At 48.8% G+C, this 22,332-nt stretch overlaps 1 protein-coding gene and 1 non-coding gene across 4 annotated transcripts in view; both read right to left on the minus strand.

Moving 5' to 3' along the window:
* The window catches only part of SH3PXD2B (SH3 and PX domains 2B), a 111,944-nt gene that overhangs the window by 61,490 nt on the left and 28,122 nt on the right, over positions 1-22,332 (minus strand). For 2 of the 3 annotated variants that reach the window (XM_089909655.1, XM_022595108.3), the window contains exons 2-3: positions 18,527-18,607; positions 5,223-5,298 (exon numbers count right to left, since the gene is read on the minus strand). In XM_089909655.1, the coding sequence (XP_089765781.1) occupies positions 5,223-5,298; positions 18,527-18,607 (157 nt within the window). Of the gene's footprint in view, positions 1-5,222; positions 5,299-17,596; positions 17,722-18,526; positions 18,608-22,332 lie in introns of those variants that run through there. The other variant, XM_022595109.3, reaches the window with a different exon arrangement.
* On the minus strand, positions 18,311-18,417 carry LOC115803304 (U6 spliceosomal RNA). The gene has a single exon (XR_004023988.1). It is a non-coding gene; the product is annotated as a U6 spliceosomal RNA (small nuclear RNA).

A 22,332-nucleotide genomic window follows, 5' to 3' on the forward strand; every position in this document is an offset into this window, starting at 1 on the left:
ATGGTGCTGGTGAGACTGCTGTCTCCATGGGTCAACCTTGGGTGAGCAGGGACAAGACGCTAGGAAAGGCCCATAAAGAGTTTTCATCATAGGACAGAATCGAAAGGGATGATGGGAAACAGCCTATTGACTTTTAAAGATTTGCAATGCAAGGTGGTCAGGGAGATTTGTACCCAAAAAGACCATATGGTTAAGATCACATTTAAAATAATCTGACAACGTGCTCTTGGGCAAAAAGGCACAATCAGGAAATGAAGTAGATACGGTCAACCTAATAGAAATCCTTTTTTTGTTCATTTCCATTTATTAAAAAAGAACCCACAATGAGATGAAATACATACTCCTTATATTCCTTAATAACAAGGATCTCCTTTCTTTATAATGGTGATGGGTTTAATTCTGATGAGTGAGTCAAATTTCTGATACACCACACTTGTTAGAAGAGAAAAGAAATCTAGAAGAAAATGCTTCCCAGGGTTCATAGTGCTTGTCTCCGAGGGTAGAAGACAAAGCCTTTTTGTGTTCTTCTTTATACTTTCTGCAAAGCGCCTACTATAAATATTGATTGCTTTGGGAATCAGAAAATGTTCATGTCATTTAAAACGAAAAAAGCAAACTGTGCAGCAAAGTGGGAAGGAGTTTACAACCTGGCCTCCCTAGAGCCGATGATATTCCCTCATTCACTCCCTAGGTGCAGGCTCTGTGTGAGCCCTCTGTGCACGGGCACCGGGGGCCTGCCTTCCTGGCACTAGTGCTTTCCAACAGGGAGGGCCCCTGCTGACATTCTGGGTGGGGCAGTCCTTCCCTGGGTGGGAGTAATAATCACCACCCTCATGGGTGGGACCACTTGAAGATCAGAATTCCTAGGAGAATCCTGAACCTTCAGGGAAAATAAGAAGTGTGTGCCTGTGAAGAGAAATCCTACATAGCAAACGCTTCCTGTCCTCTAATCTATTTCTCAAAATGGGAGAAGGGGTGCCTACCAACAACATTTTGGTCCCAGTTTGGTATAATTTCCCCTTCTATAAAATCAGAGGAAGGGTGGAGAGAGGGGTGTACAGGTCTCTTACTGAGAAGGCTGTGACCTGACTCGAAAAATTTACAAAGGGCGTGGTGTTAGCACCGCCCGGGCACAGGGCCACCTCAGAGCCACCACCCAAGAGAATTTGCCCGAGGCCCGGCCTGCAGGGGCTGGGGGAGGACCAAGAACTCAGGCATGGGAATAAAGACACAGACCTACTAGAGAACGGACTTGAGGATATGGGGAGGGGGAAGGGTAAGCTGGGACAAAGCGAGAGAGTGGCATGGACATATATACACTACCAAACGTAAAACAGATAGCTAGTGGGAAGCAGCCACATAGCACAGGGAGATCAGCTCGGCGGTTTGTGACCACCTAGAGGGGTGGGATAGGGAGGGTGGGAGGGAGGGAGACGCAAGAGGGAAGAGATATGGGGACATATGTATATGTATAACTGATTCACTTTGTTATAAAGCAGAAACTAACACACCACTGTAAAGCAATTATACTCCAATAAACATGTTAAAAAAACAAAAAAAAGAACTCAGGCGCCTTCAACGTCTCCTGGGGGTGTGGCACAATAATGTCACTCCTCTTCCTGTGTGGCCTCAGTGAGTCTCTGGGCACATGTCAGGTGCCCTGCCAGCAGTGGGGACAGGAAGTCCCCTCGGCAGGAGTAGCATGTGCCGGGGAGGCCACAGGCTCCACAGGGTCAGTGAGGCCCCAAGCCAATCCCAAGGGCGTCTATTCCTTCCTGTGCTGCCTTGGGAAATGCATTTACCTGGCAGAGCCTCAGTCTCCTCATCTGTAAAATGGGAGAGCAGCCCCTATCTCTTAGTAGTCATCTCCGTGATACACCAGTACAGGGCTTGGCCCTCCCTAGGTGCTTAAAAAAGGGTAATTACTTTGTTTAAAAAATAGGTTACATGATACTGCCTTATATTCTACAAGGAAGAGCACCTCTCCTGTCCTCAACCCCTAACTTGGTTTCTTAAGACCTGCCTCTGACAGGCTAATTCATCATTTATCCACAGCGGAGTGGAGTTACCGCTCAGGCCCTGGGCTGTGGGGCAGAACAGAGTGGCCAGCGTCCCCCTGGCCGGTGCCTCCAGGTGAAATGTGGATCTGCTGCTTCCTGTGAAGCTTCTGTGTGAGTCACGGAGAAGGAGGGCTAGCGAGCCCGCACCCAGCCCTCCCCTCAGGCCAGCCTTCCTGGAATGGGAAGGGTGATCAGAGGAGAGAACAGCCTTTGGTGGGAACGAGCAGGCTTTTGTTTTCCATAGTGGAGGAAGGCCAAACTGTAATTCTTATTTTTCAAGCCGCATCCTCTGCCAAGTTGGCTTCCCCAGCTCTTGCTGGGATGGAAAATTGCACAGGGCTGCTCTCCCCGCACCCGCCCCCCTCCCGGCCTTTGTGCTAACATGAAACTCGCTTTTGTTCTGCTGACGTGGCAGTCTTGGCAGAAAACTGACCCCTAGGAGAGGGGACGTTTCTCCCACCCATCCCTGCCCTTGGTCTCGGCCTCAAGGAAAAGTTAAGAGGTGGGCTGGGAAGGGATGCTCCAGGGGTCTTAGGGCCCAACGGGGCCTCTCCAAGCTACAAGTGGGTGTCCTGAGCAGGGACAACGGAGCCAAGTCCCTGAGAACAGCATTTTCATGAATTCGTGGGTGGAAAAGGATTACGTAACCACGAAAGCTTTCAGGGGCTGGGGAGAGGGTCGGCTCAAGTTCTTCCCTGTCCTGGGAAGTTTTTTCCACAGCTGGTTTTGCCTTTCACCAGCAAAGAGTTATAACTCACTGCTTTCCTTTTTTTCCTTGAAGAAAAATATACATTTAGAGCCCATTTCAACTTAAATCTCCAGATTGATCATTTAAGTAGGACTCCAAGACATGAAAGGCCCCAAAATTCCAAAGGAATGTCCCAGGACCCTGTTTCTGCCTTTACTGAGAACCTTCCATGTGCCAGGGAGAGAAGCTTGTGAAGCAGAGGTCACTGTCCCATTTTACACATGAGAAACTGAGGCTCAAAGGTGGGGGGGGAGATGTCGTATGCTTGAGGTCACAGGACTGGGCCTGTTGAACTCCAAAGCACATGCTTCGGGTGCTGAGATGTGGCTACTGCAGCTGGCATACCGGCTTTCCTCCAATAAGGAAAAAAATTCCAGTGTTCTCTCCCCGTGGAAGAACTAAAAACATTAGGTTTTTTTAGGCCAATGATCTCCCAGTAAATGGGGGCCTGGCAAATACATCTACCCTGTCTCTAAACTCACTCAACGATGACACTATCCAGAAGAACGCACGGATGTGCTGACTGCAGAATCCTGCAGTGGGGGAGGGGAGAATGGGCCCCTGGGTGATCCATCTCAGTGCCTGCCCCCTTGTCTGCATTATGAAAAAGATTTAAAGGGCTGGCCAGCTCTAAATATTTGTGATTTAGGGTGATTGTCAATTTGCGAATTACCTGTACATAAAGATACTAGTAAGTGCTTAATTGCTGCTAATTACATACCAGGCACTTACCTAATCCTCCTAACAACTCTATCATTTAAGTACCACTATGATCTCCAATGTGCAAACGTAGAAATGAAACTCCATGTGCTTAAGTAATTTACCCAAGGGAACAGAGTAGATGATTAGGGGCACTGGGATTTGAACCTGGGCTGTCTGACTCTGGGCATGAATTCTGAGCCTGCCATACCTGTGACTGAATCCCAGCTCTGCCATTTATGCAAGCGATTATCATTTCTTGGAGCCTCAATTTCCTCATCTGTGAAATGGGCATAGTAATGGCTGCCCTGCAGGATTGTTCTAAGGATTCAACAAGCTAATGAATGTAAAGCACTTAGCCCAGTGACTGGCCCACAACAGAGATCTAATAAATGGTAGCTATTATTAGTTGAAGCTATAACATTGGTTTGGGTAACCCAGTTTTTTGAGTTGAAGCCTTGATGTTATTCCTTTGGTAAGAATTTTTCTGGGGGGTAAGGGGACACTGAATGTCTTGAGAGCAGGGACCAGCCATGGTTGCATTAACTCCTCCACAGCGCCTGACACTCAGAAGGTGCTTGGTGGCAGCACCACAGTGCCTGACACTCAGAAGGTGCTTGGCCCACTCAGGCGGGTATGCAGGCAGGCAGAATTTCTTAAATGGCCCCCCAAAGATGTCCCACCTTAATCTCAGAGCCTGTGAATACAATGGAATCTCACTCCATGTTATATGATATGCCTCAGTTCATTTCAAGAGGGGGAGATTATCCTGGATTAGCCAAGTGGGTACAAGGTAATCACATGAGCCTTTAAAAGCAGACAGCTTTCTCCAGCTGGTGGCAGGAGGGGAAGTCAGAGATTCCAAGAACGGGAGAGAGATTCAGTGCCCTGTTGCCAGATTGAAGATGGATGAGGAATACAGGTAGCCTCTGGAAGCTGAGGGGGTCCCCAACAGACAGCCAGGAAGGAAACAGGTATCTGGGTTCTAGAGCTGCAAGGAGCTGAATTCTCTCAACAGCCTGAATGAGGTTGGAAGTAGACTCTTCCCCAGAACCTCCAGGTAAGTGCCCAGTCCAGCCAAGATCTTGACTTTGGTCTTTTAAGACCCTAAACAGAGAACCCAGCTGAGCCTGCCTGGACTTCCGACCAACAGAGCTGTGAGATAATAAATGGGTATCGTTTTAAGCTGCTAACTGGGTGGTAATTTGTTACGCACAACAGAAAACAAATACAGGGGGTGGGGGGTGGCTGGGATGAATTGGGAGATTGGGATTGACCTATATACACTAATATGTATAAAATAGATAACTAATAACCTGCTGTATAGCACAGGGAACTCCACTTTGTTGTACGGTAGAAACTAACACAACATTGTAAAACAACTATACCCCAATTTAAAAAAAAGAAAGAAAGAAAACAAATACAGTAGCCATTATAATAGATGCCACTCACCACACAAACTGTATGACCTTGAATTATTCTCATTTTAGAGATGGGAGAAACCGAGGATCCCAGAAGTGAAGTGTCTTGCCTAAGGTCAAGCAGCTGGTAAATAGCAAAGCATCTAACTCCAAAGCCCATATCCTTAGGCACTGATTTCAACAAATGACTAAGGTCTGGTCACTGGGACAATGCCTCAAGGAGGACGAGGGGAGAGATCTGAGAGCTGTGTTGGGAGCCCAGAGGCCCCATCTGAGAGCCTGTGTCTCACTTACCTGGAAGAAAGGGAATGATCCGCTGTTTGGGGTCCTTCTGTCCTCCTTCCATGGGAAATTTGTCCAACATCTGCATCTAAATGGGGAGAATAACAAAAAAACCTGATAAATGCATCTCTGACGTTTTAAAGGAATTATGTGAACTGTGTGATTTGATATATAAAAGTTCACTTTGTTCAGCTTTCCAAACTAATGGGGAAGGCACTGTCAACTGGACCTAGGATATCCATGCAAACAATCCTCTAGGTCCCAGCTGCCAGACTAGTGAAGGCTCAGAGCTGGGAGAGACCATTCTCAGTTCCCCCGGGCGCTCCAGCCACGCTTCCAGGACCTGAAGCGTGAACAACGCCCCCAGAATTCCACAGACGGCAGGTCATCCTGTTTCCTAAGAACTGCCAGGCTGTGTTCAGGAACAAACTATGGAGACTCAATTAATCATTACCTGCGAGATCATGACACGCCCCTGCCCCACTAAGAATTCCCCAGGCTGGCTCAGCTCCATGCCTGGCTCTGTGTCAGGCACATGGGGTGCAGCGATGAAAAGATTCAGTGTCTAGAGAGAGACTGAAAAGTAGAATGGTCATTGCAGAGTGGTATAGGAGGCATCTAGAGAGGTTGGTGCAGGCTTGCTGTGGGGCTAGAGGAAGCACAGGGATGGGGCACCCAAAACGAAAACCTTTCATGTTTTCTGATAACATTAAATGCCTCTCTGACATTTTAAGGAATAAATGTGAAGTATCTGACTGGATATACGAAGTCACCAGGACCTGCTACTTGCGGTCGGGGGAAGTGACATACCTCGGGCCTCATCCTTAGTTGGTCATAATGATACCAACTGCCAACATGGCTTTACAGATTAAAGCTGGGCTGTGTGGTCATAAATGCTGTCACCAGATTTCTGGTTCTTCTCCTGAGCGCTTGGTAGATTTGTACGTCCCCACCCCCTTGAAGTGGGATGTGGCCAATTAACTGTGAGCAGGAGAGACATGGCTCACTTTGGGGTGGAAGACTTAGGACTGGTGCTTGATTCACCACTCTTCATTTCCATCTGCCACGTGATGGCCATGCTCCAGAGTGTGGCTTCTCTGCCAGCAAGGGTCCAGAGCCCCCAACAACCTCTGATGGACATGTAGCCCTAGTGAGAAATAAACCCTGTGTACAGTGAGGCTAGTTGTCATAGCAGCATATCGTAACCCATCCTGATTAGTATATGGGCCCAGGATTCAAGCAGAAGAAAAGGGAGTCCTGCGCCTCCTGAAGTGATGGCTGAATGTGAGAGGCCTGCCCATCATTTTACCTCAAGGAGAAAGTCACTCTGGCACTCAAGATGTGTCCCTCTGGATGTGGAGAAAAGGGAACCCTTGTGCACTGTTGGTGGGAACGTAAATTGATGCAGCCACCATGGAAAACAGTATGGAGGTTCCTCAAGAATCTAAAAATAGAACTACCATGTGATCCAGCAATCCCACTCCTGGGAATATATTGAAAAAGATACATGCACCCCAACGTTCATAGCAGCACTATTTACAATAGTGAAGACATGGAAGCAATCCAAATGCCCATCAATACACAACAGGATTAAGAAGCAATAAAAATAAAAACGAATTCACGAGAGGAAAAAAAAAAAGATGTGGTGTGTGTGTGTGTGTGTGTATACACATATACGTATACACACACACACACACACATACATACATACAATGGAATATTAGCCATAAAGAATGAAATTCTGCCATCTGCAGCAACACGGATGCACCTAGAGAATATTATGCTTAGTGAAATAAGTCATAGAAAGACAAATACTATACGATATCGCTTATATGTGGAATCTAAAAAATAATACAAATGAATGTTTATGCAAAACAGAAACAGACTCACAGATATAGAAAACAAACTTGTAGCTACCAAAGGCGAAAGGGAAGGCAGGAGGGATGAATTAGGGGTATAGGATTAACAGATAGTAACTACTATGTATAAAATAGATAAGTAACAAGGATATATTGTACAGCACAGGGAATTATAGCCATTACCTTGTAATAAACTATAGTGGAGTACAATCTACAAAAATACTGAATCACTATGTTATACACCTAAAACTAACATAACATTGTAAATCAGCTATACTTCAATTAAAAAAAGAAAAACATGTATCCCTCTGATAGCATAAAAGCAGCTTCGAATAGCCTGGAGAAGTAAGCACAGCTATAGTGTAGGGGGAGGGAGGAGAGACCTGAAGTGGGAGAGAAGAGAAACAAGTTTACATGCCAAGCACAGGTTAGATTCTTTAGACATATCCTCTCACGAAATCTGCAGAATACCCCATTCAAGGTGGACATTATTATCCAGGGAACTGAAGTCCAGAGGAGTGAAGAAATCTGCCATGGGCCTGCAGCCAGCAAGGGGCAGGGCCAGAGACAGAAGCCCACAGCTTCTCTGCCATTGCATCACCCACCTCTGAGATGCTACTAAGGCAATTAAAAAGGATTGCTCCCCAGCGCTCAGGAAACAGGGCCATTTATCCAGGCTGGAGCTCCCTGCCTCCTTAGCACTGTTTTATGTGACACCCCTGCGTAGGAGGGTCAGACTCAGCTTGGCTGGCAACCCTAAAGGGCTGCCCATGAGGCTGTGGTTTTATTTGTGATTTCCAACTGGCCCCTATTCTGTGCTGTGCGGTGATGGGGAAATGCTTGGTTCACCATCATTCAGCAGCTGGTGAGGCCACAGTGGGCCTTGCTGGAAAGGGAGGCTTCCCTTTTTGAATCCAGGAGCTTTTCAATGCTGGCACATAGAAGGCACTCAGTAAAAATTGGCTAGACCAATGAATGCATCTGAGTGAAATGTGGGAGTGGGGGCAGCTTCAGATGTTTGCTGAGTACCTCCGATTAATAATATTCACATTACTAATATTAAATAATAATTAGTAACCACTACTAACTGGTTTGACTGTTTACAGTTCATCCTTTTCAGACATATGATTTTATCTGTCCTTCATAATAATCCTGTGAAAGCAATGAACAACCCCCATGTCACAGATGGAGAAGCTGGGGAGCAGGACACAATGAACTGTTTGAGGTCACACAGCTAAGTGGTGGTCCAGCCAGTTCAAGTATCTTAATCTAAATCCCATTCTTTTCCCCCAAGACCACTCTCTTAGGCAGCTTCGGAGTGTCACATGAACATGAAAAGTCAGCCTGAGACCAGGTACGTTTCGTATTCCATGCACAGGCAAACAGCATGCTTCTTTTTTAAAGGCAAGGTGATTAACCAATCTTAGCGGCAGCATCTTTTGAGAGATTTATAGGTTTGACCTAACACTATCTTTTTTTTTTCCTTCTCAATTTTATTTGTGAAGACAATGTTGGAACACCATTCAGGGGAACAATTTTTTTTAAAGGTACACCCCAGTAATCTGTCCACTGTACCCCACTTATATGCGCTCTCCCGAGTTCCTGCTGAGCCCCTATGTGAATGTGCACGCACCGGCTAAAGAAGCCCTGCCCAGCACTGTATTTCCCTGTGGTCTTCACAGCTCTGTCTTAGAGAGTTACTCTCTCACCCTGTGTCCTCAGTTGCTTCTACCCAAATAAGTGGAGCTCAAAGAGCTGAAGTGTCTCCCCAAGTGTTATTGATTTGAGGCAGCGGACCTGGGTTTAATGTTGCAAACTCTAACCACAGACATTATCCCTGGGGACCAGAGAGCCCTGGGGTTTAATCCTAATGATTCCTCGTGCCAGCTGTGTGTACTTGCAGGGGGGTTGTGTAAATGAATGTTGTATGTGAACTGTTAAGTGGGGATGCACTGGGTGCTCAACAAGAAATGCCCCCTCCTTGCACTCTGCCCACAATGAATGTTATTCTGAGAATTATTTGGGAAAAATTTTCATTATTTACTGAGACTGTGTGTGTGTGTTTGTGTTGAGTATACATAACATAAACCATTTTAAGTGTATAATTTAGCGGCATTAAGTACACTGTTGTGCGACCGTCACCAGCCTCCATCTCCAGAACCTCTACATCATCCCACACGGAAACTCTATATCCATTAAACACTAACTCCCCATTCCTCTCCTCCAGCCCTTGGCAACCACCATCCTACTTTCTATCTCTATAAATCTGACTATGCTTGGCACTGCATATAAGCATTTGTCCTTCGTGTATGGCTTCTTTCACTTAGAAGAATGTCTTCAAGGTTCATCCGTTTCATAAGATGTGCTGGAATTTCCTTCCTTTTTAAGGCTGAATAATATTCCACAACGAGGCTGCGTTTTAAGGTTGGTAAAATTCCTCCGACTACCCAGGTCTCCTCAGTGGCCAGAGCTGGGCTTTCCAACAGAACTTTCTACGATGATGGAGATGTTCTACATCTCTGCTGTCCCTTATGGCAGCCACCAGCCCTTGGATGGCTAGCTACCGAGCACTTGAAATGTGGCTCCTGCGACTGAGAAGCTGAAGTTTTAATTTTATTTAATTTTAATTAACTTAAATTTACATTGAAATAGCCTCACGTGACTAGTGGCACAGGGTTGGACTCATTCTCCTCTTTTAGCCATATCTTGCTTTATTTCATTTTATCCTCCCGTCAGTGGTAACTGCAATCTGTTTGACTGCTATTCGCGAGGACAGGTGATCAGAGGCCTGCGAGCTGTTTTGTTTTTGGTCTTAGTGTGTCTGGGTTCACAGGCCACAGGCTGCTTCTATCCAGGGAACTGTCACACTTGGCGCTCACAGGCTTTGAAACAGACATGGGTGGCATTCCAGACCCTCTGTAGGGACCCCCAGACCTGGGATGTCTGCAGCGGCAGGACCAGAGGCATGCCGGGCAAAGTCCAACTGCAGACGGTATCCTTGGAAACTGGAAAGTCCACACCCCTCCCCCCAGAGAATAAAAGGAAGTCGGCCTGAGGGTGCAGGGGACTGAAAATTGAGGAGGAAAGTGAGTCAGTCTTGGGGGGTAGGAAGGGAGGGGGAGCCACGTCAAGCTGCCACATCACAAGGGGAACGAGAGAACACTCCATCAGCAGTTTTTAAGACACAGCTTGTGGTGGAGGGAGAGGAGACAGGCTGTCCAAGGAAAATACCGTGGAGGCTGGCGTGGAGGTCCACACGTGGTTTGTGTTAGCGGCAGACTGGACTTGGGAGGGGTTTACTCCCTCACTATGACAAAGGCCTCGCGTCCCAGAAGAGCAAGAGCAGGCAGTGCAGAAGGGCCGGGGTGACCATCGTGGGCAGCTGCAGGCTGGCGGGGAGTCGCGTGGTTCTCAGAGCAGGACACGACAACATAGCTGGGCCTGCTCTACAGCACGTGGTTGGCTGTCTTTGGGGACTCTGTCCCCTCGACGAGCTGCTTTGTCTAAATGTCGCCATGCCCCCCCTGGACATACCCCTTGGAGCCTGCCGCCCCTCCCTGTCTGTCCACTTCTTTCCTCCTTGCTGTCCCTCCCAGTCAGGGCAGCATGTTCTCAGCCCGACCCCCTTACTGGGTTGCCCTGTGGCCTGCCCCGCCCCCCTCACTGGCACGTGGTAGGCACTTGGGATATATTCACGCAAAGAGTGAATGAATCAGTGGATGAACAAATGAATGAAAAAGTGGTTAACTGGTTTGGTCAGCCATTGTCTAGGAGAGGAGAAATTATGTTCCAGGTGGCGGCAACAGGACCTGCGTTGGGCCTTAGACGCAACTGACCAACACACCTGGCCTCTTTCTGTTTTCCAAATTAAGAATTGCAGTTGGCCCCTCCATATCCTTGGGTTCCATATCTGCAGATTCAACCAATGGCAGATCGAAAATATTCGGGGGGGGGGGAAACTTCCAGAAAGTTCCAAAAAAGCAAAACTTGATTCTGCCATGGCTGGCAACAATTTACATAGCATTTACCTTGTATTTACATAGCATTTACATCGTATTAGGTATTATAAGTAATCTAGAGAGGATTTAAAGTATACAGGAGGATGACATAAGCAAATGCTACGCCATTTAACATGAGGGACTTGAGCATCATCAGATTTTGGTATCTGTTGGGCGGGGGGCATGAAGGGAGTGGTGCTGGAACCAATTCCCCCAGGGATACCAAGGGATGACTGTGCTGTGTGAAAAAAAGGCAGCTACCGTATTTTCTCAGCTCTATACCATCAATATGGCAACGGCTTTTCAGATGGAAGGGAACAAATATTCCGTTAAGCATATAAAACATGTGGGAGGCACACCCCAATTTCAGAAGACAATGTCTGGGGAAAGAGTGTGTCTCAGGGTTCAGCAAAGGCAGTATTTGGGTATAGATGGTTGGTGGAATCCTAGGCCAGGTGTTGACTAGGAGCTCGCTGGGATGTCTTCCCAGCCGGGCAAGGCCCGCCTAGGGAGCGAGAACCTCAGCCCTGCCCCTCCTACACCTGCTCCCAGAAAAGATGGGAGAAGAACACTCCCTTCCCCTTGGCTTCTGCGGTGGAGCCTGGGGGCTTCTGGACAGTCAGTCCCCAAAGCTCATTAAGTGCATCTGGGGCTACAAAACTCTCAGAAGGGGGACAGGCCAGTTCTATCTCAACAGAAACTGGAAACAAACGATGTTTGCTGTGTGACCTGGGACAGCCTCTCCTGTCTCCGGTTCCCTTCTCTGGGGAAAAACAAAGTCACAGATCAAGATGCCGCCTCCGGCTTGCCTTCAGCTCTGTGATGTGCTGCATTTGGGAAACGGATCCCCCGGAAAGCCCCCGTGCCTGGAAGCAGTCCCCTAAGCATGGAGTGTTCCTGCTTACAGGACACATGTCATTGGTGCTTCTCTCGAGAACTCCCTGCCGGGCAGGGTGAGCCAGCTGGCTCTGTGCATCCCCCTGGCGCCACCCCCGCTGTCGGAATTCTGCAAGATGCCCAGCTCACAGTCCTGCTCTCTCACACTTCTGCACCTTTGCACACATGGTTTCCTCTGTGTGGGACGCCCTCCCCCATCCTGTCAGTGGGGCAACTCCTTACTCATTATCAAGACCCTGCTCAGATGTCACCTCCTCCAGGAAGCAGGCCCTGCCTGAGTTCCCTGGCTGGCACAGAGGACACTCTTTGAACACTTGCAAACATTTCACTGTGCCCTCTGTGAGGGAAGCCCTGGCTCCAGGGATGACCATGACCCTCGGCCTGGGGGATGCAATGAACTAGTGGGAAAACTCAGAGGGCAAAGGTCACATGGCACAGGGTAAAGTGTACCCGTCACACATCCGAGGCGTGTCTGTGCAGGGCTCGTGCTCTGCTCAGAGCAGTCCTCTGCAGGATAGACTATGCCTGCATCTCACAGGGAGGTACCGAATGGGCCTTCAGAGGTCAGCTGTCTTCAGAGGACAGAACTCTAAGAGCAGACAGATTCGAAGGCAATCCTGGACCTTCGGGAGGCAGGAGCACAGGCTTCAGACTCAACCACACCTGGGCCTGAGTCCAGCCATGCTCCTTTTTAGGCACGTGACTCTGCCTCTCTGAGCTTCCCTTCCCCCATCTGTGACGTGGACACAACACTGACTTCATGCCTCTAAGTGAGGACTAAATGAGATGGCGTATATATGGACACTTAGTGCACTTTAGTAAACAGTCGCCAATATATTGTTATGATGTCACTCAACCAACCGCATTTCCGCTAGGCGCTGCCCTCAGCTCTCCAGGCATTCCTGTCCCCACCCAGTGCCCTGTTCGGAGGCCAGCTCCCTCTGTTACACTCTGATAGACTCTCCAGAGTGTGCCCAGATGAGGGCAGAAAGAGAGGTTCAGAGAGGCTGAGGGCCCTGCCCAAGGCCACACAGCCAGTCAGACAGAGGGCTGGGACCTGACACCAGGTCTTCCCACTCCAAGCCCAGGGCTCTACCGCCTGCGCCCTCACGTGAGTGAGACACGTTGCCAGATGTTAACCAGTAGTGGTAGGCATGACTATCAGAGTCCAGCTTTCCTAAGACAAGGAAGTTGGGAAATCATATCAGAAGGTGATCTCTCAGAAAGGGGACTTTCTTGCTGGTGACTGTGAGTTTCTTTTCCCATGAAGGAGCCTGAGTCATGCTCCTTCCTTCTACCCCAGCGGCCTCTCTGCAGACTGTTTCCTCTGCCTGAGTGTCCTGCCCCCACCAGAGAGGACATTTACTTCTTTGTCATCTACAGGTTATCTTCCCTTCTTTGGCAGCACGCCTCTGATTTCCCCTGGGGAATCTTCTACTCCTCTATCAGTCAGCATGGATGTGATGCTGATTCTACTCCAGTTCCTGGGCTGGCCCTGACTGGCCTGGCCATTACCCAAGATGAACCAATGAGACTTGTGCTGAAACCGTTGGGGTGTTCTCTTTTTCCCTGAAGTCACTGAGCTGACCGCTGGATACAGCTGGGAGCTGTGGCTGCCACCATACCAGACAACACCCTGCCTGGACACAGAGGAGACCAAGAAGTGGAGAAAGGCAGGTCCTGGTTCACCCCGTGGCACCTAGATCCAGCCATACCTGAAGCCAAGTACCCTTAGTCCTCTCAGTTCCATTTAGCTAATCAATGTAATTTTTGAATAATCCATATGGACTGGGTTTCTGTCATCTGCAACTAAAACACTTCTGACTAAAACAAGGTCTCATGGCCAGGAAGTGGCAGCATTTGGATAAAAGCCCAGGGTCTTAACCACTCTATTAAACTGGCATCACCGCCTGCTCTAATCTTCATGCCAATTCCTAGCAGCAACCCACGCCTATCAATAATCCCAACAGCTGACATTAGCTCAGGGCTCGACAGCCCAGAAACTACTCTCACACACATCATCACTTTTTTACAAAAAGAAATTGAGATATACTTCACATACCATAAAATGCACCCTTCTAAAGTGTTCAATGCAGTGGGTTTTAGAATATTCCCAAGGTTGTGCAACCATGACCACTATCTAATTCCAGAACATTTTCATCACCCTAAAAAGACACCCAGTTCCCATTAACAGTCTCTCCTCCTTTCTCCCTCCCCCCAGCTCCCGGCAACCACTAATCTGCTTTCTGTCTCTATGGATTTGCCTCTTCCGGACACACATCATCACTTTTAACTCCAAAGGAGCCTTGTGAAGTAGCCACTGGTAAGAGCAGAGTGACCAAGACCGTGGACCCTGGTATTGCCTGCCCAGCTTCAAAGCCGAGTTCCAATGCTCATCGGCTGTGTGACCTTGGGCAAATGACTTAACCTTTCTGAGCCTGGGTTTCTTCATCTGTATCATTTGATAAGCTTGACATGAGGATTAAATGAGTCACTACATCCTGATGCTGAGCAGGCAGTACCTCAGGAATGCCAGCTGTTTCCCTATCATCAGCCCCATGCTACCGATGAAGAAATCACTATCAGGCACAGAGGGGTTAAGGGGTGTGCCCATGGCCACACAGAACAGGTGGCTGGGCCCCAAGTCTCCTGACTGAGTCGCCTGCTGTTTCCATTACGCCACACTGGCCGAGCTGTTCCTCCACGAAAGCTTGACCCTCCCCATACTCTCAGCCAAGTTACTGCTGCAAAAGCCAAGGCTACTCGCCAGACAGGGAGGGAGGGGAGGGGGGAATCATGAAATCATCCAACTTCAGGGTGTCGAAGCCCCGCGCGGGCCGGCCTCCTTGCCTGGTCCTTGGGATCAGCCCCTTCTTCCAGCTTCCCTCTCCCAGGTGTGGGGCTGGGGGGCAGGGCAGGCCATTTCCAGGACAGCAGGACCCTCTGGAATTCCAGGACTCTCCCACTCCAGTTGCCCATCTGGGACTCTTTAAAGCTGGCTTAAGCCCTGTCTTTAGAAGACTTTGTTACAGGAGGGGAGTCTATGTTGCAGCAAACCTCCAATTCTTACTAATTATGCTGGGGTTGGAGGGAAGGAAACCTCACTTTTAAGTTCTGGTAGAAATAAGAAAGTTGAGTTAGAACAGGAGAGTGGAGGGAATGCAGGCTTCAGACCAGGTTGCCTTGTGATCCAACCCTGGCTCGAAAACGTTCCCAAACAATGTCACCTTGGGCAAATCCCATGTGAGCAGAGCGACAGCAGATGACAGATAACGCTTAACCGAGCAAAGCACAACTGACTGAACTGTCACGACAAATGTGAGCAAAGTGCTTTCATTCTTAATACAGTATGTGGATGGGGAAACTGAGGCTCAGAAACATACAGCGGTGACACTGAGCTGAGACCTGAAAAGGCAAAGCTGAGATGTGAATGAACCCAGGTTTGCCTAACCCCAGAAGTCAAGGTCTGAAGCCCTGGGCGAGGCTGGAATAGGGAACCCGGTAACACAGTCAAGTTCCCCACACACTGCCTGGCCCATAGGCTGCCAAAGGGCAGCAGTGAGCATTTCTGTCCGCGCCACCAGGGCCTCTTCCCCACCCTCTTCTCACTGAATCTCCTCCTCTAGATGATGCTGTCCCACCCGCCCCACCCCTCTGGCCACAGCTAGCAGGCTCGGGGGGTGGACTCTGACCCAGGAGGCTGACAATCAGATGCTCTCTCCCAGAGACTGGAGCCGAACCCACCAACTCCAGTGCCTTGACACAGGGAAGGGCACGTCAACTTGGGGACTGAAGGTGCTTGTTTGGCGGAAGAAGCTGGTCCAGAGGGGCTGGCGGGAAAGGGAGCAGGTTCGATGGGAGAGCTTGTGGCCACGTGACACACGGCCCGGGAGCTGCCAGGCTTCCAGTGGGTCATTCTGTTGCTGGTTCCGGGCCCCTGTGAGGCCGGCTGTACTCCCGGCTCTGGTTTCCATGGGGGCACACTGGCCTCCTCTCATCAGTCCACCCCCACTTCTCTCTGCCTAAGCTAGCTGAGTGGGTGTCTGCTCTGTGGATGCCAATAATCCCTAGGCTAGCAATCACCCATGTCACTCATCTCTGCCCCCTCTGTTCCTTCTTGGAAGCATCAGGCAGGCAAGAGGCCTCTGAAAGCAAAAATATAGGTAGCACCGCTGCCCCTGTAACATGGACCCTCGGTGCACGAAAAATCAGTCTAGCAACCTGCAAAATATTTACCCGACACCCATGCTCTAAAGACCTGCCGAAATGGATCTACATAGATCACTCTTGCGTCTGAGCAGGGGGTATGGATCTCTGTCTTTCTCACGCAGGACCACGCTCGGAGGTGTTGGGCATTACTGCTATCATCTTTCCTGCCTTTCCTCCAGGGTCAGCCCTTCCCCCGCCCATGCCCTTGTCTGCTCCTGCCAAGTCCCTTTTAGATGGTATCTTAACATCTTTAACATAGAGCCTCTTTGGGTATTGACATTTGGTACATGTTTGCTGCGGACCAGAAGAAAAATATCATTTGTATATGATACTGTTTGGTTTGTTGCATAGTGAACACAAAACATCACTTATGAGTTCATTACATATTAAGTAATTAGGTAACTGGTGTCAATTGCTGTCCAGTATGCAATGACTTGGCAATTTATAATGTAGATTGTTTGGTGATACTGGGGAAACAGGTTAGGGGCATATTATTATCTCCCCTCCCCCTTTTAAAATATTGGAGCACAGGCTCTGAAAATTCTCTATTTGACATTTTTAGGAACAGATTAGGTCTGTTCAACCAAGGATGACGGTGGTTAATATCACCTCCAGAGAGAACATGGAAGGCAGAAAGACAGGCTGGTGTGTGGAGGACCCAGGCTGTCTCCTGATGTCCCCACAATACCTTCTCTACATCGGATCACAGCTGTTCTCTCCAGGTCTCAGTCCCCACCTCCCTGACTGAGAGGCAGAGCAGGGACCGGATAAGCCCACTGGCCATCACATTCCTCAACCATACCGACTGGCTTCGAGATGAGCCTATGAAACACAACACTGTGTTTGCTGGGACTTCTGCAAAGTGACCTTTCACTCTTTCCTGCTAAGTGTGAGCCCAGAGCATTGTGCAACCATGTGGGATCTGAGGATAAAGCAACATCAGGAAACTGGGAATTCAGAACAAGAGGAAGAAGCTGGGTGAGAGGACACAGAGGAGAACCCTGTATCAAGCTTCACCTGAAGCCTGCCAGTTTCCTTCTCCCAGGACATTCTGTCACACCAGCCCCCTAAATCCCCCCATCTACTTAGGCCAGTTTGAGTTGGGTTTCTGTCCCTTGCAACCAAAGGATCCTAACTGGTACACAGAGGGAAAGAAGACAGTCATCTCGATGAGGCCTTACGTTGGCCTGTGAGCTATGTGAGCCCCTCACCAAGTGGCAGGGAACACTCGTGGATTCAGGAAGCCGGGCAAGTTCCCATCTCCTCCTGAGGTCTGTGTTTTCTAAAGAACTTTGTTACATCATATCAGGCACTGTGACTTTTCATGACACACTTGCTTTGAGTTGCTGGCCTTTGGTGACGTCAGGATAATGCTGCTGACCCATGGATTAGAGATCTTTTACCCTCCTGGGGAGGGGCTTACACAGAGCTGTCCACATAGGCTTCCTGTGAGACTGGTGGTGCTCATGGGGGTTATAGTTCATTCCTTCGTTTGTTCGTTTGTTCATTCATTCATTCACCAAACATTCACTGGATACATACAGTGTCCTTGAATAAAACATGAAGGAAAGAGAGGATAATGAAGATGTGGTTCCTGCCCATGAGAGTCCTAGTTTAGAGGGCGACAGGCAGACAACTTCAATACAGAGTCAGGACAGAGGGATGCAGAGCTGTGGGGTGCAGAGGAGGTGGCCTTCGCTGGCCAGGGAATGAAGTCAGACCAGGCTTCCCAGAGGATGAGACAACGAGGGGGCTGGAGGGTGCAGGAGGTGTTCCAGGTGAGGAAGAGCTAATGCAAAGGCCTCAGAGGAGTGGAGAAGGCGAGCACGGTGCCCTGAGAACACGGCAGGCATTTTAGGAGCCGAGCAAGGAGGCTGATGGGGAGAGGAGGCCAAGGTGAGGCAACAGACGTGGGTCTGTCTTGAGAGCAGAACAGGTCCACGAGGTCTGAACGCACTCAACACGACTACACCAGTTCAAGATGTGCACTTCAAGGCCAACAGAAACGATCTCCAGATCAGCCTCCGTTCTAGAGCAGTCAACAGGAGCCTTTCTTTTACTTGGAAAATATTGAATATCAAAGCATAAGGCAATACAGCCCATTGCTTATGTCCCCAGAGTGATGGACCCTTTTTTGAAAAATATAGAACGCTCCTCAAATCTGCGTGTCGCCCCTGCACAGGGGCCAGGCTAATCTTCTCTACATCATTCCAATCTTAGTATATGTGCCGCTGAGGTGAGCGCATAGACATCATTTTAAACAAGAACACTGTGGCTCTGAGGTCAAAGTGGAAAGTAAGTCCAAATAAACTCTTTTCCACCTTGTAGCTCACCGGAGACCCCAAATCCTTACCTGGAGATCAAAGAATTTGCTGTAGCGCCGGTAAATGGCCTCCGTGGAGCCGCTGGACCACGTGACACGGATGATGTAGACCTGCAGAGAGGGATGGAGACAGGTGTGAACACCAAGGGGGTCTTTCCATCTCCAGGACTCAAGACCAAAGCAGTTCAGAGTCAGAAAGACCTGGGTTTGAATCTCAGCTCTGCCCCTGACCAGCGGTATGACTTGGACGGGTTACTTGCTCTCTCTGAGCCCCAGCTTCCTCTTCAATAAAATAGGTCTAAATACCCCCACCTCTGAGAGTTGTAAAAAGGATTACATGAAATCAGGTGTAGGAAAGCATAAGCGCCCTGCTCATCTCAGGAGATGCTGTTACTGTCATGATTTCTTACTCCCCGCTCAATTCAGAGAGCCACAGGGCTGGCTGCTTTGTCAGTATCATTCTTAACACTTTGACTTGTCGGAAGGCACAGCCACCTGCGGCTCTTAGCTCTCTTGTATTTCTCATAAGCTAAGCCATCGCGCCACTTTCTCCAGTTGGGGCCTGGGCTGACTCATCCTTTCCCTCTGCATGACAGTTTCTCCCTCTGTAAACTGGGTTAACAGCACCTGTTTCCGCTGCCTCCCGGGATAGTGTGAGGACTCGATTAAGACGGAGGACGGAGAGAGCCACTTTATAAACCACAGGGCCATGTTTTCAACCTCTGTCACAAGTCACAGCACACACAGAAAATAATGCATTGACAACAAATGCGGGCAAACCAAGGTGGCCGCAGGAGGTCACAGCATCTGGCTGGGGGCTCTGGTGGCCCTGGACACCACCTGGATACTCAAGGGATAAGGGATCAGCACATCCATTCCTGGCTTGCACAAATTATCTGTGGTTACAGGGTAATTTTGACACTTAAAACATACATATGTGAAAGCTATCTGGAAACAGAGAAATGCTGTATAAACACGAGAGGCTAGGTGTTGTTAAAGAGGCCATGGGGGTACACAGGCAGGGCCCCTGCCTCCGTGAGTGGAGGGTGAGCTGCGGAGACAGCACGTGCATAAGCGAAGATAAGTAACATGCGCGCAGGGGACGTCTGTTATTTTTTGCCCGGTACTGATTAACCTTTCCTTCAACCAGAGTGCCTTGACTTTCCTCCTGGGAGCCTCCTTCCCTACCTCAACACAGTCCCTTAGACACCAAGGTGGGTACCACTGTCCACAGTGATTGGTTGAGGAGTGAGCACATGACCCACGCCGGGCCAATCACAGCCAGTAAGGATCAGCCCTGGGACTTCTGCTCTGACCCCTGAGAAAGATAAGCTCTCTTCCTTTGAGGTTGCTAGGCTGTTAGGATGCAACGTGGAGATGCCAGGGGGCCATCTCATCATCGCTTGGGAGGAGCCTGCCTGCGAATGAGGCCAGTATCAGTGGAATCCTGATGACACAGTCTGACCCTTAGGTCCAGCTTTGCCTGTAGCTCTATCTACTCCTTGTCTGTTCAGTTTCCTGAGCCAGTAAATCCTGGGCAACACCCACACTCTGGGATTATTTCTGAAGCCAGTTTAAGCTGGGTTTCTGACACATGTAATTTAGTCCTGACGGATGCAGGAAGGGGAGCGGGAGAGATCTCTGAAGCTTGAAGTCATCATGGTGCACCTTGAAGGACATGTAGATCTAGATAGCAGGAGAGGAAAGAAGAGACCGTCGGTGGTAAGGGATGATGGTGGAGCAAAGACGAGCTCAGGGAGTACGGGGGACCACGCCTAGCAGTGGTTTCCAAAGCGGTTTTAGACAAAGTCTCTTCCCAAATGAGTTCTTGCTAGGATACCTTCATTCGAAACAGGAAAAGGAGGAGCTATGGGGGGCCAGAGCCAGAGCCCATTGTGAACACCAGGGACTTATGGGAGAAGATTTTCCAGGTGAGAAGAGATGAAAAATGTAAAGACAAATCAAGACAAGATGGGAGGTGCCCTTGAATGCCCAGCTAAGGGGTTCACCAGGAACAACCACTCTAAATCCAACATCTATTTCATTTCAGCGAAGCAAGGCAGGAAGGAAGGCATTTGGACTCTAGACTCACGCAATTTCCTAACCCCCAGGGCCTCAGTTTCCATCTGTAAAACGGGGTCATCGAGCCCATCTTACATAGAATTGTGATGATTATCAGAGGTAAAGCTCTGAGCTCCTTGCAGAGAGGAAAAGTTCAAGAAATCTTAGTACCCTTCACTCTGAGTCCCCAGTGTCTACCGGCCCCAGTTCAGAAAGACAGACTATTTCAACACCAGGGATTCAGGTATCCCACCTCCCTCCGCCTTGTTTGTGTCCACTAGTCCTGGGTACCGCATAGAGCCAAAAGACAGGGCAGGGCATCCTTTGGGAGGCAGAGACACCCTGGAAAAGTGATTTTACGACAAAAAGAGCTGTCTCCAAAGCCACCTGAATAGTCATTAGTCTTATTAAAAAGAAAGCAGGGGAATCCCTGGTGGTGCAGTGGTTAAAAATCCACCTGCCAATGCAGGGGACATGGGTTCAAGCCCTCGTCCAAGAAGATCCCACATGCCGTGGAGCAACTAAGCCCGTGCACCACAACTACTGAGCCCCCGTGCGACAACTACTGAAGCCCACGCGCCTAGATCCCGTGCTCTGCAACAAGAGAAGCCACCGCAACGAGAAGCCCGCGCACTGCAACGAAGAGCAGCCTCCACTAGCCGCAACTAGAGAAAAGCCCATGCGCAGCAACGATGGCTCCCATTCACTCATTCACTCTACAACATTTATTAAACACCTCTTGTGTACCAGGCCCTCTGCCAGGTGCTGGGTTACAATGAGCAGCAGGACCGCCTCAGACCCTGCCCTTGGACAGTGGGAAGATGGGCAATAAACCATCAGATGAGGAAATCCGTATGTAATTTAAGTTACAGTAAGTGCTAGGAAGGACCCCAAAGCCTGCTGTGGTAGCACAGGATGGGGATGGTGGCGGTGGGTGTTCTTGGAAGGGAAGGTCCCTCTGAGGGAGCAGCCTTTGAACTGAGACCTGAAGGTTGAGGAACTGGCTTGGGGAAGAGCTGAGGAAAGTGTACTCCAGACAGAATGCAAAGTACAAACGAAGACACGCAGGCTGGAAAACGCTTGGAACGTTTGAGGAACCAGAAGACCATTATGGCAGGACAGAGCTGTCAGGGAAGGGGACGTGGCCAGGAGGGGCAGCAGCTGTATCACAAGGGTCTTATAGGGCTTATAGGCCACGGTGAGGGATTTTTATTCTATTGAAGTTTTGAGGGGTGCAGGGGGCTGGGGAGGAAGCGTTTGACATAATTTAATGTATGTTTTAAAAAAAATATCCATCTATATATGCCTCTGGCTGCTGTGCAGAAAATGGTTTTGAAAAGGGGCAGGGAAACTAGCAAGGGGGCTTTACCATACCTGAAAGGGACCATGGAACTCAGCCAACCCAATGGCCCCACCTTCCAGATGGGTAAATGGAGTCCCAGAAAATACCCTACCAAAGGTCCCCATCCTGGGGGATGTATAAACAAAGTCTGTATGACTATCTGTGAAGGATAATGCCAATGTGGATTAAAAACAAGAAAAAAAAAATAAAAGATCATCAAAGATTTTAAAACCAACTCAAAGCATACACCCATAAACAGGAAAAAAAAATTCTGCTTACGTAATTCATTCTTCATCTCTTGTTTACAATTTTTTAAAAATTTATTTATTTAGTTAGTTAGTTATGTTTATTTATTTATTTATTTAGTTGTGTCACTCTATTTAGGTGTTTTTTCATTTCTGTCAGTAATATTTTCTAGTTTTCTTTTAATTTT

Source organism: Delphinapterus leucas, chromosome 3 (genome assembly GCF_059928025.1).
Source record: "Delphinapterus leucas isolate spDelLeu-1000000601 "Yukka" chromosome 3, BTC_Dleu_Yukka2, whole genome shotgun sequence".
Classification (NCBI taxonomy): Eukaryota; Metazoa; Chordata; class Mammalia; order Artiodactyla; family Monodontidae; genus Delphinapterus; species Delphinapterus leucas.